At 38.4% G+C, this 13331-nt stretch overlaps 1 protein-coding gene across 11 annotated transcripts in view; it reads left to right on the plus strand.

Moving 5' to 3' along the window:
* Nucleotides 1-13331, plus strand: part of mtrr (5-methyltetrahydrofolate-homocysteine methyltransferase reductase) — a 57282-nt gene that overhangs the window by 16177 nt on the left and 27774 nt on the right. For all 11 annotated transcript variants that reach the window (XR_013305800.1, XR_013305805.1, XR_013305802.1 and 8 more), the window contains exons 12-14: nucleotides 274-392; nucleotides 9318-9410; nucleotides 12467-12661. Coding sequence is in view for 1 of the 11 variants with exons in the window: in XM_077624196.1 (XP_077480322.1) it covers nucleotides 274-392; nucleotides 9318-9410; nucleotides 12467-12661 (407 nt within the window). In the remaining 10 variants the exon portion in view is untranslated. The remainder of the gene's footprint in view (nucleotides 1-273; nucleotides 393-9317; nucleotides 9411-12466; nucleotides 12662-13331) is intronic.

Below are 13331 nucleotides of genomic sequence, written 5' to 3' on the forward strand. Positions count from 1 at the left end.
TTTTCGTTTTTGAGACTCTACTGATTGGCCAGGTTTAAGATTGATGTTTTGAGTTGATTATAATCAAATGAAATTTGAATTAAAGCAACTTAATCCTCTCTAACAGACCCTGTGGATTTTAGTTGGAGCTCATAAGTTTTCTCATTAGCCCATTTTAGAATGTTAAGTAGATCAATTAATAGATTGGGAGGCCTGCAGTGGCTCTTCAGCAATGTTCTAATTACTTCCATTATTTAGAATGCACACTAATGTTCTGCGAATCTCACACTTCAGATCCATATGGGTTTGAGACCCAACTCCTCCTTTCGATGTCCACCTGACACATCAATCCCTCTCATAATGGTTGGACCTGGCACAGGCGTAGCACCCTTCATTGGCTTTCTCCAGCAAAGGTGAGCAAATGTTTATTCATGCGTGCTAATTTACTTTGTGCTGATTTCTTGAAGATTGTTGTGGAGGTTGCTGCTCTGACATTTCCAGGCCTGGTAATAGATGTTCACAAATCTCAAAATGCATGGCCACACTGCACAATATGCCCCGACAGTTTGAGAAGGCCCTCTTTAAAGCGGGGCCTATTATTCTAAAGCACATCCAAGTCACAATTTTATCTAAAGTTGATTTGTGAAAGTTGTATATTTCAGAAACGACTTAATATAAAGTTGTTTTTGCATCATGGGTGTCTGTCAATGTTGGGTTTGTTTTTCGAGGTCAGTTGTTTAATCTTATCATTAAAAAAACGGTTTAATTAATGCCCTATCTAAATGTTAGTTAGCGCCAAATTCCATTCATAAAAAAATAAAAGTTAGTTCAGTCCAACTATGAGGACAATATTTATACCAAAGACATGCTAATGTGATGCCAATACTAGGCCCATTACAGCATTCATTTTAAAACACTGAAAATAGTATTCTGTAATACTACATTGTGACCTCGCTTGTATAAAAAAATCATGGTCACATAATGTTTTCATTAGGGTGGCAAAATAGGATTCCGCTTACCTGTGGGGGTGCTTTTGAGAGTTTCGATGGCATCTTGCATAAGCGGTAATCTGTGTATGAGTCCGCTATAAAAATCTTTTTGTTTAGAAAGCAGTCCTTGGCAAAATTCCTTGGACAAACATAGTAGACCTTTTTTAGTGTAGGGTTCTTTTCAAATGTAAAGTTCAGCCATTTCTGACGACACACATTGTCCTTTTGGTAGTGTAAAAAGAGTATGCTTTCCTCTTTGGCATTTTGGGAAAACTGTAATAAGAAAAAATGGCTTTATAAAGTCAGAGATTGTTTTGGTCTTCTCATTAAGAATAAATGAGGTCCTTTACAATAAACATGATATATTCACATGCGCTATATCGTTTGGTGTGTTTTTAGGAGTTATAGCAACAGAATAATGCATACATTTGTTAAAAAATGTAAAAATACAGACCACAGTAAATGCTTGCTAGCAAATGTTAATATGAGGGTGTTTTTGCAGTTTGTTTAATTATAGATGTGAAGAATATTTTGATGTGACATTGAAAAATTTGGGGAGGTTCTGAAATGACAGGTATGCCACAAGATTACAATATGACCCGTCATAAAGAGTTAAGTCTGGAAATTCTCCTGCGCAGGCTGATAGCAGTGCATTGAACCGAGCCCACGTCTATGTGGACTTGTCAGGAAGCAGCGCAAACCTTTTTAGTGTGACTGACACTTATAAGTCGCGGGTGACTTTGCACAGATGAGGTTATGCCCCAGTCAACTTCAATTGTCACTAAATTCTCTGGACAGCCAACCTTTTTTGGAGGATGGCTCGCCTTAGCAGTAACTGCAGGTGATTGTGGTTGAATACTTGTCAGATTAGCATGAATCTGATGTGTCATTTTGAGAGATGATGGGTGTTAAACGAAATTTCCTCCCTCAATTTGATCTGTCCTTTAAAAGAAGAAGAGATAGGTGGTAATGTCTCTTTCAGCTCAGAATTTTTTCGCTTCTAAAAAGTATATATTGTAACAATCTAAACAAGAAAAAGAGATGTGTTGAGAAGTTGATGTTTAGAGAAAAATAAAGGGTCAGAGTAAATGTCTTTTAATTTGAATGTGCAAGGCACAAGCCAAACCGTCCTTGTAAACCATGTTGAGATGATTATGACTACTATAGATCGTGACCGGACGTTTGGTCGCCCGGACGTTTGGTCGCCCGGACGTTTGGTCGCCCGGACGTTTGGTCGCCCGGACGTTTGGTCGCCCGGACGTTTGGTCGCCCGGACGTTTGGTCGCCCGGACGTTTGGTCGCCCGGACGTTTGGTCGCCCGGACGTTTGGTCGCCCGGACGTTTGGTCGCCCGGACGTTTGGTCGCCCGGACGTTTGGTCGCCCGGACGTTTGGTCGCCCGGGTGAATATAATTTTGAGAGCTGGTTTCAACAGTAAACTCTCTGTCATGTTGTCATACGTCCGGCGACCAAACGTCCGGGCGTCCAACCGTCCGGGCGACCAAACGTCCGGGCGACCAAACGTCCGGGCGACCAAACGTCCGGGCGACCAAACGTCCGGGCGACCAAACGTCCGGGCGACCAAACGTCCGGGCGACCATACGTCCGGTCACGATCTATAGTAGTCATAATCGTCTCAACATGGTTTACAAGGACGGTTTGGCTTGGGAGTCTGAGCTTCCTTCTATCTTTTTTAGTCAATAGAGGTCAACAATATTTTGGAGCTTTACTTAACAGGCAGTAAAACTGGGCACTCAATGTCAATGCTCATATTAAATCTTAGAAATGAACTTATGAAGAATAGTCCTCCTTCTGTAACATGACTTTAGCTGGTAGTTCATCCAATTTATGTTATCTGGGTCCAAATTGACTTGGAGATTGTCAAATCCAGCAGTGACTCATTTTATTCTGTATTAGATAACTGTTGGAGTGACCAAATTTCACAAACGTCAAAAATGTATTCTACATTCATATGATCAGTCAGGAGCTGGCAGTTGTTTGCTCGACATTGCTATCTGCCCTGAAATGAAAAATGAGTCGACTGACTGATTAGGGCTAGAAAGTTTTGAAAGTGAGCAGCTAGCTCAATTTTACCAGCTGCAACTGAAATTTAATTGAAAATGTAATGGCTTTCTATCATTGCCAGCTACTACCAACCATTAACCTTTCTAATAATGCAGTATTGGCATTGTAATATTCAGCATAGCTTTAACTTGTGGTGGTGTTTCCAAAAGTTCTATTTTCAATGCTACAACAGCCTGTTTAGGGACCGTTGGGACCCTCTTTGTGAATCCGTTGTTTGATTTCCCGTTTCGTATAATCTATCTAACCTCTTTCTTTTAAAATTTGGCAGCTGCCTATTATCCGTGAACTTTGGAGCAGCGATAAGGCCTGATATGTCAACATTGCAACTGTTTGAAATATCAAAATTACCATTTCAACATTTTATTCATGCAAATCTGTTTGTTAAAGTAACTGCAATATTCAAATCCTTACCCAAATTTTTCTTCCATGGAGACACCTTGGAACATACCTTCTCATTCAGCATGTCTCCCCTCTGATCACACCTTGTCATCTCCTTCTAATTGAAGCTTGTTTGCAAGCAAAATAAATCTTTGCATTCTGTGTTTCTTGGAAGAAGCCTCTCTGAAAAGGCACAGGCTCTCTTGGTGGTGCCATTTGTTTTTTTAACAAGTTCCCGAGGCCAGTTGCCTGGCATTGATCTCTCGCTCTATGCAGAATTTGATGCTGGCCCCCTTTCACAACAGTGACAGAAGCAAAAAAAATATAACGCTGACTTTTAAATGGAATCTAATAAAAAATGTGTGATATTAGTTGCTCTTTTATAGTAATAACAATGCTCAGTTTGAAGTCGGTGAGAGAGATTTGATCCTATTCTGTTTGTTTTGACTGTAGAACCTTGCTTAACTATAGGTTTCATACAAACTTTACCAAAGGATTTCGTCAGATTCTGTTATGATCGTGGGCGGAGGGCCCCGAAGCAGGCACAAAGACAGCTATGCTCGTGGCGAGTTCTCTTTGTTGTAATGTACTCTGACCGAGAGAATGCACAAGGGAAGCAGCGTAGGCAGGTCAGCGAACGTGATTTGAGGGTCGAGAGCCATGTAGTCCGTGGGAAAATCCAAGGCGAAGGTACAAGAGACCGTTAGGCCAGAAGCGTGGTCCTAGGGCAAAACAGTTATTAGGATATCAGACAACATGAACATGAAGAAACGAGAAAAGATACTAACAGTGAACTGATTAAGACAATCCAGTGACTGGTGGTCAGTTGGTCAGTTATGGTGATGAACCACACCTGGTGTTGCTTGACCCCCTTCTGGTGCTGGACCTGTGATTGGGTGACCGGTGCACCCACCCATCTGTCTATCCCTGGGGCTGACAGGATTCATTTTTTGCTTCGATACAAATTTAATATACTTGTATTGTTTCACTCAATTCTGGCATGTGTTTACACTATAATAAGGTTACCTATCAGACTGGTTTGTCAAGGAAATATTGCAATTTATACCAACAAATGACGTATACCAAAGCCAAGCAGTTGAACACAGCTAAATTCAGGCAAAATGTTGACTACCGTATACCTTAAAATGGTCGCCAATCGTTTACACTGACACTAACATCCACACTACCCGCACGGAATTCAGGCGAGTGAACCACGGTCATGGAATGTATCATACAAGATAATTGAGATGTTTATCAAGTCTTAACCCTGTGCCCTCCCTCACTAATAGGCACGGTTCTGGTACCGACCAAATGGAGTGCTCTAGTTGCTGCCCTCCTCGTGGGATTTTGTTCCATCCTGTTGAGAGTGTGTAGATGCAATGTTATAATTTGTATTCAGGGAAAGGCTCTGGTGTGGACTGCTCAAAATGGAACCCAGATTTTTTTATATTGGTATTGATCCCTTCAGGGCAAGCGGTTAGTGGTGACGAGCACACTAAAATGAGTTTACCTGAGGCTATTTGCGGATCATAAAATATTCTTGGCCAGGATGCAAATAATAGGACTTGTCTCTTCTTTTTGGATTTGGCATCCATTTGCTGAAGTTTGATATTTACTTTATTTTTAATCAAAGAAATAATACAATAATTGAGTACAAAGGGAAATATTTACATTGATAAATTGTCCCTTTTAAAGAAATTGAGCTGTAGTTCTCTTAGTGGCAGCCATTCCGCCTAAATTATTATTTTTTGGAACAAAATTATTTATTGCAAAAATAGTGACATACAGTGGTACCTTGACATACGAGTGGCCCGAGATACGGATAAAATTTCGGGCAAATATTTATCTTGAGGTACGAGACAAATTTTGATATTCGAACAGACAGCGGACGCGAGAGGCTGCTCATAAAGAACATCATGGGCACTGTCTCTCTCCCCGCAACTCCCTCGTGTAATGTCTCTCTGGTCGCGACTCCCTCTTGTAATGTCTCTGCGAGCACTAGGCGGAGCGATGCATTTTTTTCTGTTTTTTTTCTCCCGTTAGTCATTGCGAATGGCGAGGCGATCGCTAATACGAGAGTTATATATACTACTCGTTGGCAAGTGGTCGTGCGTTATCCGATTGTGAGGACATTTGTATGCATAATTTACGGAATATTTTGAAGGAAATACAAAAGCAAACTACCATCGTTAGGTTGCATCTGAAACTCAGGGTGGAGGCGGGGCAAATAGAGCCAACCCGGCCGGGAGAAGAAAGGTATAAAAATGTAACCTAAATTAGAATTAAGTTTAGTGTAAGGTTAGATTAAATTTATTTTTGAGTGTCTGCATCGTAATCCAAGTTCATTTAAATTTGTTTATGTTATGTTACGAGCGTGTTGCCGTGCAAAAAGTCCCCTCCCTCTCTGTTCCTCTCTCTCTACCCTCTGTGAAATCCGTCTAATTTTAGTTCTATTAAACACATTTTAGTATACTATTAAACCACTAGTTATTTGATACTTTGTTAATAGATGGCAAATTAGAACAAATAAAACATTTTTTTTTGTGTTTTTTCAGAGAGTTTGAACGAATTAATTTGTTTTTAGTTCATTTCAATGGGAAACGTTCGTTTGAGTTACGAGAAAATCGACATACGAGCTCAGTCCCGGAACGAGTTAAGCTCATATCTCGAGGTACCACTGTATAGGTTTTTATAATTATTGACAGTTGGGCTATCAACCAAATTATTAGCTCTTATTGGCTAGAATTTGTGTTTTATATGGAACAAGTTTTAATCCAGTTCAGTGCAATTTTTTTCTATTTGTCTATTTAAATGCAGCCTCTGCCTACTATTGCTACTGTATTCATGCTTTATGATCGAAGCACTTGCATGCTAAGAATAGCTTTGAGGTTGTACTTGGTTTAAAACTTGACAGACACTGCAATAGGGTATTCAGCACCATTGAGGTTTATTGAATCAATATTGTGCTGGAAGTTTTACTTTGAGGTTTTCACTACATAGTAGTGAACCTGAGAGGGAGAGATTCTTGTCCTTAGTTTCTTTCTAACACTTGCATGCTTGAATGACAGCTCCTATGCTTTTCTTGTCTTTCTCCTTTTGGCACATTTCATTATGCTGTCTAGGGAGGAATACACTCACCTTAAGCCTTCATGTAAAAGTAATCTTTTTGTTTACAGCTTGCAAGATTTTTTGTGCTTCTGAGCAATCCACAAGACAGTAGGCTCAGAAATTGTGTGATTGTTTGACCTTTCTGCTTGCTGGATGTGCATTTTGATACTAAAATGTCCTGCTACGATAATCATGATGTCACAATGTTATGTGACTATGGAAAATTCTTTTTTCATAAAAAAAAGACTTATTCTTAAAAAAAAATCATAGCTGCTGTCCCTTGTTTCTTAAAAAACATCTCCTAGCTAGAATTTGTCTTATGTGCAACAAGTTTTGAACTAGTTCAGTACAATTTCTTCTATTTATCTATTTAAATGCAGCCTCTGCCCAAGTGACTTATGAGCGAGTAAAGTATTCATTTATAAGCACAATTCAGCAGCCAGAATCAGATGTCCGTTGCTTTATTCAATGCATAACACACAGAAAAAAATCCATTAGTGAATTCAATCGTAAAGGACATTCTTGGATATCCAGCATTTCCCAGAAGAGATCATGTAAAGAGCTCGATTAACTTCTATTGCTATTTATGCCTAATTTGGAGCTTTTTAAAGCAATAGTGAGGAGATTGGAGTAATACAATTTTCTTTTTTTATTCATCTTCACACATTAGTTTAGTTTTTTTTAATAACTGTGTCCTTTGTAGATATTGTTCAAACTCAATTAGCTTTACTTACATTTAGCTATTCTGCACAGACGGACAGGACACGAGCACTTCTTAATCCACAATAGTTTGGTCCTGCTATTTACTGTATACTGGTTAAGTACAATTGACAAATACATGACTACTACTAAATAACTGGAATGAATACAAAATGAAATCACACAATATTGCCCTTTTTCTTTTTTATGAATCACAATGATCCGTTTGTGTAGTCAAATACTTCCCATGGCCTGGGGAAATACCCCACTGTTTCTCTGCGGTATCTGATTTTTGTCTTTTTATCCAAAAAGCACTGGGGTGAACACCCCTGCCCATTGTGGGTGTTGTTGATTCTTAGCTGTATCTTTCTATTATTTTTGGGGATTCTGTTTACCCAGTCAAGGAATTTCATATTATTGTAGGGTGCGTGACCACAAAAGCTATGAGAAGCGAGGGCAGCAAAATACAACAATTAAGATAATATTTTAAAATGAAAAATGGTAATGATGGAAAATGCAACAAACAACTCCATAGTAGGCTAAATGAAGTGTTTCCAACACCGTTGTGATTCAACTGGTTTTACAAGTTTATGGGCCATGGTCAATGAACATGCTGCTTTAGTGACGGAAGGCGGTCTCAATCAAAAGAAAATAAATGAGAGCATTAGCGAAATAAACTAACATATGCAAACACCCCACACACACTTATGTTAAATGTTCAGTAGTATTTGTATCCAAGCAGTGAAATAAAAAACTTAAGTATTGTATTGTATTGATAAAGTACTGTAGCGACACCAAGTGTCAAACTAAATCTTCATTTAGGTCTACATATTGATTACTTTGATATGTAACGCTATAATTGTCTTAAAATGACCAGTGATCTCAGCGACTTTTTTGATGTTTTTACAAATACTCTAGAGCTCTGTTTATATATACATATATATATATATATATAGAGAGAGAGAGAGAGATAGAGATATATAATTTTTTGTTTGTTTATTTAATATAGCTCTTAAACTGTATTCACTTAGGGGTTGGGTATCATTTGGATCTGATCTGGTACAAGACAGCATGTGTTCATTGTTTGAGAGTTGCACTTCCTTTGAGTCATATCAATGTTGATTAGGGTAATAAGAATCATTAACTTGTTTGAGGAAATTTCTATCTAGATACAGCGGGGAAGTAGCAAGGGCAGAATAATTATGAATACATTTACATTCGGTACCCAACCCTACTTGAGGCAGAACACTTTTCAGGCTTATTAGCTTCATATTGAACTCATTGCCTGCCATTTACAGCGATAAATCCTCCAAGTCAAAAAGGATTGGATGCCAAATTTGCAGCAGATGGATGGACATAGCCACTTTCAGGCCTATTCCAGGCTCCTGATTTAACCCATATATCGTTGTCAATGCCACAGAAAGAAATAAGTATATTTTTTGTGATGATGTGCCTATTTTAATGGAGTCAGAAATTTATCGGTGAAGGCTTGGAAAAACGCCACCTTGTAGGCCTCACAGCATCAAAAATAGGAATCGTGATAATGTCTTGCATTGTTATGTATATTACTTTTGGCAACCATTTATGGCTGCTCTCACTTTGCTCCCTGCAACTGGCAGGAAGTGAGAAGGCTTTTAAGATTCTGCTGACTTAAGGTGTCACGGAAGGTTGAGAGGGTCAGCTATTTTTTTTCTTCAGTTTTTTTTTTTTAAATCTTGCTAGAAGGGCAGGTATCAGCAGAGCAGCTCTCTTGTCGTCACACTTTTTCCAGATTGTGGCCTCAAATAAGGGTACCAATTTTTTACATTTTGCTTTTAGAATTGAATACCTATTTGACACTGACAGTATGATATCTGATGCTCTCTCTTTGTTTCAAGTTATGTAAATTATCCCTGTGTAATCATACACATAACATCCTTGCATCAGGCGTTTCTTTTGAAGAAAAGGCAGTTGCTGTCTCTGCTTAGCAATGTACCATGCTTTATTTACTTCTGCTGCTGCTGCAAAAAAATGGTGCAGTCTTGTTTATCTGCTCTTTATGAATTTAGATTGCTCGATGACTGTCCCGTTTGACTTTCAGAGAAAAGGAGAGGCAGCAGAATCCTGATGCAGGGTTTGGGGAGACCTGGTTGTTTTTTGGTTGCCGCTACAGAGAACGAGACTACCTGTTCAGGTAAGCTTGGTTTGACTTTCCCGTTTATTGTGTGGTTAGAACATTCTCACATCACTTGGCTTGTGGAACCCTTTGTTAGATATTATGCCAATGCCTAATATTTAATTTCTTATCTTGGCATAAAGACATTCAAGGTTTTTAAGGTTATTTCATTTAATATTGGGTCTAGTGATTGTCCTTGTCTAATTAATTAGCTGTTTCTTAAAAATAAATGGTTCCTTTAAAATGCATAAATCTAAAAATTGATTTTCCATTTAATGAGACACATAACTCTTAGATACACCATTAAAGAATTGTACTGTTCAGACAAATAGAATGTCTTCATAACACAATTTATTCTTTATTTGTTCCTTTTAGTACAACAGAAAATGGCAGTGAATCAAAAATAGCCATGAAATTATTGCTAACTAATGTTATTTGTGCAAAATTACTCAACACATTCTATATACTCACAATCAGTCATTAAAAGCACTTGCTGCCTCACTGCAAATTATGAAAATCTGGTACCCTTTTTTTTCATTCGTTCATTATCGGAACCGCTTATCTTCAAAAGGGTTGGGGGGGTTGGATTCTGTAGTCTATCCCAGCTGACTTCAGTCACGAGGCGGGGGACACACTGAATAGGTGGACAGCCGATCACATGGCACGAGGAAACGGACAACCATTCACGCTCATAACTAGGGGAAATTTTGAGTGTTCAATCGGCCTACCCTGCATGTCTTTGGTACCCGGAGAAAACTCACACAGGCCCAGGGAGAACATGCAAACTCTACTCAGGAGGACTGACCTGGATTCGAACCCAGGACCCCAGAACTGTGAGGCCGATGTGCTAACCACTCTTCTGCCTGGTCGCCCATTTTTATTCCAAAATAAAGAAATTTTATTGAAAAAAAAATAGATAAAATGAATCATAATAGGTCCCCCGCCACTGTTACAAAAAATAATTAAATAAAAAGGGAAAGACTCCCAGGCACTGAATACATTGCTGTATTGTAATTTGGCCACAAACCAAGATGTAAAATTAATTGAAAAGCATGCTTAAGAAATGTTGGCTTTATAGCACATATGTAAATCACCGATTATACACCTGGATGATGGATTAGTTTCTAATCTCTGTCTCATGCTCGTGAGGTATTCGCATCTTGTTTGATATCTACAGACTTTTTTTTTCGGTACTCCATCTTCCTGCAACATTTCAAAGATATTAAACTGAAGACCTTAAATTTGGGTCAATATAAGTTCTATTTTTGGAATAACTTTATGATTTTCCCCCCCTTATACTGGTTGGTTTTTTTTCTCATGTCTGTATAGTAATTGGTACTAATATTTTTTTCCCTGCATGATAAAACTATAAAACACAACAGTCATCTTTTCCATGCCACATTTTATGTGTTAAATAAATTGTTGGTTTACCTGAGGCACAACTTTGACTTGAGATGTCAAAGCCATATTTTCCTTCCATTTTGCTTCTGGACAATCTTCTTTGGAGGCCCTGAATATAGTGAGGAAGAGGAGAGAATTTGGCAAGTTTACCTCACAGAGGTACGATGAGGGTACACCCAATGGCAGGTTTGATTAGAGAAATGTGTTTAGAACAGAGCCTTGACCTTTCTGGTTTTCCTGTTAAGCAAAATAAATTAGCTGTCTGGCACATCTTTCCTTGGACCTTTTGCACATTTTAGTTTTTTGTTTCTATTGAACCTGGCAGTTTTTTATTTATTTTTTATCTGCACACAATATCTTAAGGGTATTTTGGATGGATTTCAGTGTGGTGTTAGAAGGCCATTGCTCTGCATATCCAGATTCAGTCCCTACCCATGAGAATGAAAAACTTTCCAGATTTTGCCAGAAGGGTATTGGAGAAGGAATGCAAGTCCTCATATTTCGTACAACTAATACTTTCTCCAGATACACCAGTAACAGTCTTTGCGGGCATAAATGCATCTGTATGCTTAATTAATATGTAAATTAGTGTATCAACATGATCCCTTTTACTATATGCTAATAAATATGTATATATGTATCACCAAGATATTTTGAAGGCCTTTAAAAAATGTGGTTGCAGAGAATAAATGTATGGATATTTTCCTTAATGCCAATGATGGAAACTTCATAGAAAGCAACAAAAAACACAGAAAGCAACGTGTGCGGTCGATTGGTCGCCGGTCTTTTGGTCGCCGGTCTTTTGGTCGCCGGTCTTTTGGTCGCCGGTCTTTTGGTCGCCGGTCTTTTGGTCGCCGGTCTTTTGGTCGCCGGTCTTTTGGTCGCCGGTCTTTTGGTCGCGGTCTTTTGGTCGCCCCGACCGCGACAACTGGCGACCAAAAGACCGGCGACCAAAAGACCGGCGACCAAAAGACCGGCGACCAAAAGACCGACAACCAAAAGACTGACGACCAAAAGACCGACGACAAAAAAAGGTTTGGAGCTTTTCTTTAGCCTAATAATTACTAGGGCATTAAGTATGACTAAATAGTAATTCACAGTTTGTATTTAGGGAATTTGAGCAACGATTTAAATGGTAATTATCACTTACCTTCCGGGCGACCAAAAGACCGGCGACCAAAAGACCGGCGACCAAAAGACCGGCGACCAATCGACCGTTTACCGAAAGCAAAGTGAGAATTGTTGACTTGTAATGTCGGTTAAAACTTCTGAAGTGTTTTTTTTATGATGTTTGTCCATGAATATGCAGGATTAACAAAAATGACTGCTCTGATATTATACTTGACAAAACCAACTGATTTTGTTAGAAGTTGGGATCATTGCAAAAGCTTAAAACCTCAATCATATCATCCATGCAGACACTCCTGTCAAAGAAAATGACTACACAACGGAGAATAAAAGTGCCCTTTTATATCAATGTTAAAAACAAATCCATTTTTTTGTGTACAAAATCAATGTGACAAGCAAATGCAAATTATTTAGCTTAGTTGCAAAACTAAGAGACTGAGATAAATACATGTACACATACATACATGCACACCTACAGCACTTTTACATCATTTTTAACATTAATCCAGTGTGGTTTCAATGTTTTCTGTCTTTCTTTTCCCTAGAGAGGAGCTAGAGGGTTTTGTGAGAAGTGGTACCTTGAACCATCTCAAGGTGTGTTTCTCAAGAGAGGACCCCAAGGAAGAGGAGACCCTCATCTCAGGAGGAACTCCTAGATACGTCCAACACAACCTGCTACTTGAAAGCCAAAAAATCATCAACATCTTGCTCAAACACAATGGTTGCATCTTTGTCTGCGGGTAAGACTTCTTTTATATATTTTTTTAAACTTGTGGTGCTATTCATTGGAACTTTCAACAAACATAAACAATGATAATAATTTTAAAAAGCAAATCAATTAAACTGTGCACACAAATGACAGCACATCATTCTCCTAAATGTCCTTGGATGACCTAGAGTTAAAATTATGAGGGTCCTTATCTCGTTGCTTACTTCATTAAGAGGCCTGAACAAATATTTTCTGTCTGTTAAATCTTTTAAAGTCATTCTAACTATACTTCCTTATCCTTATAATGAAAACCACAAAGTTTTAAGTTTCACATTAACATAACTTTTCTCTAGGTAAATAGCTCTTTTTTTTTTTTACATTTCTCTGAGAAACGTGAAATTTACCGTAAACGATATTTATACCCTGTTTAAAAAAAGTGATTGGCTCGATCTGTCCATGTTTGACAAAGCTAATATTCAGAAAGCCATATTCAGAATGAACAATGAATGGCACTCATTCCCCCTCAAACCTTTCTATCATATGTCTGGTCAAAGCAATAACCCTATTTATTCAGAAGACTAAGATAATCCAAATGGACTTGAGATACCAATGCGTCTAACAGTTTAAACTTTTATTTTTTATTTTTTACACAAGGCCATTCATATTTCTTACGCTTTAAATTGTTGCTATTATTTTATTAA

Source organism: Stigmatopora argus, chromosome 17 (genome assembly GCF_051989625.1).
Source record: "Stigmatopora argus isolate UIUO_Sarg chromosome 17, RoL_Sarg_1.0, whole genome shotgun sequence".
Taxonomy (NCBI): domain Eukaryota; kingdom Metazoa; phylum Chordata; class Actinopteri; order Syngnathiformes; family Syngnathidae; genus Stigmatopora; species Stigmatopora argus.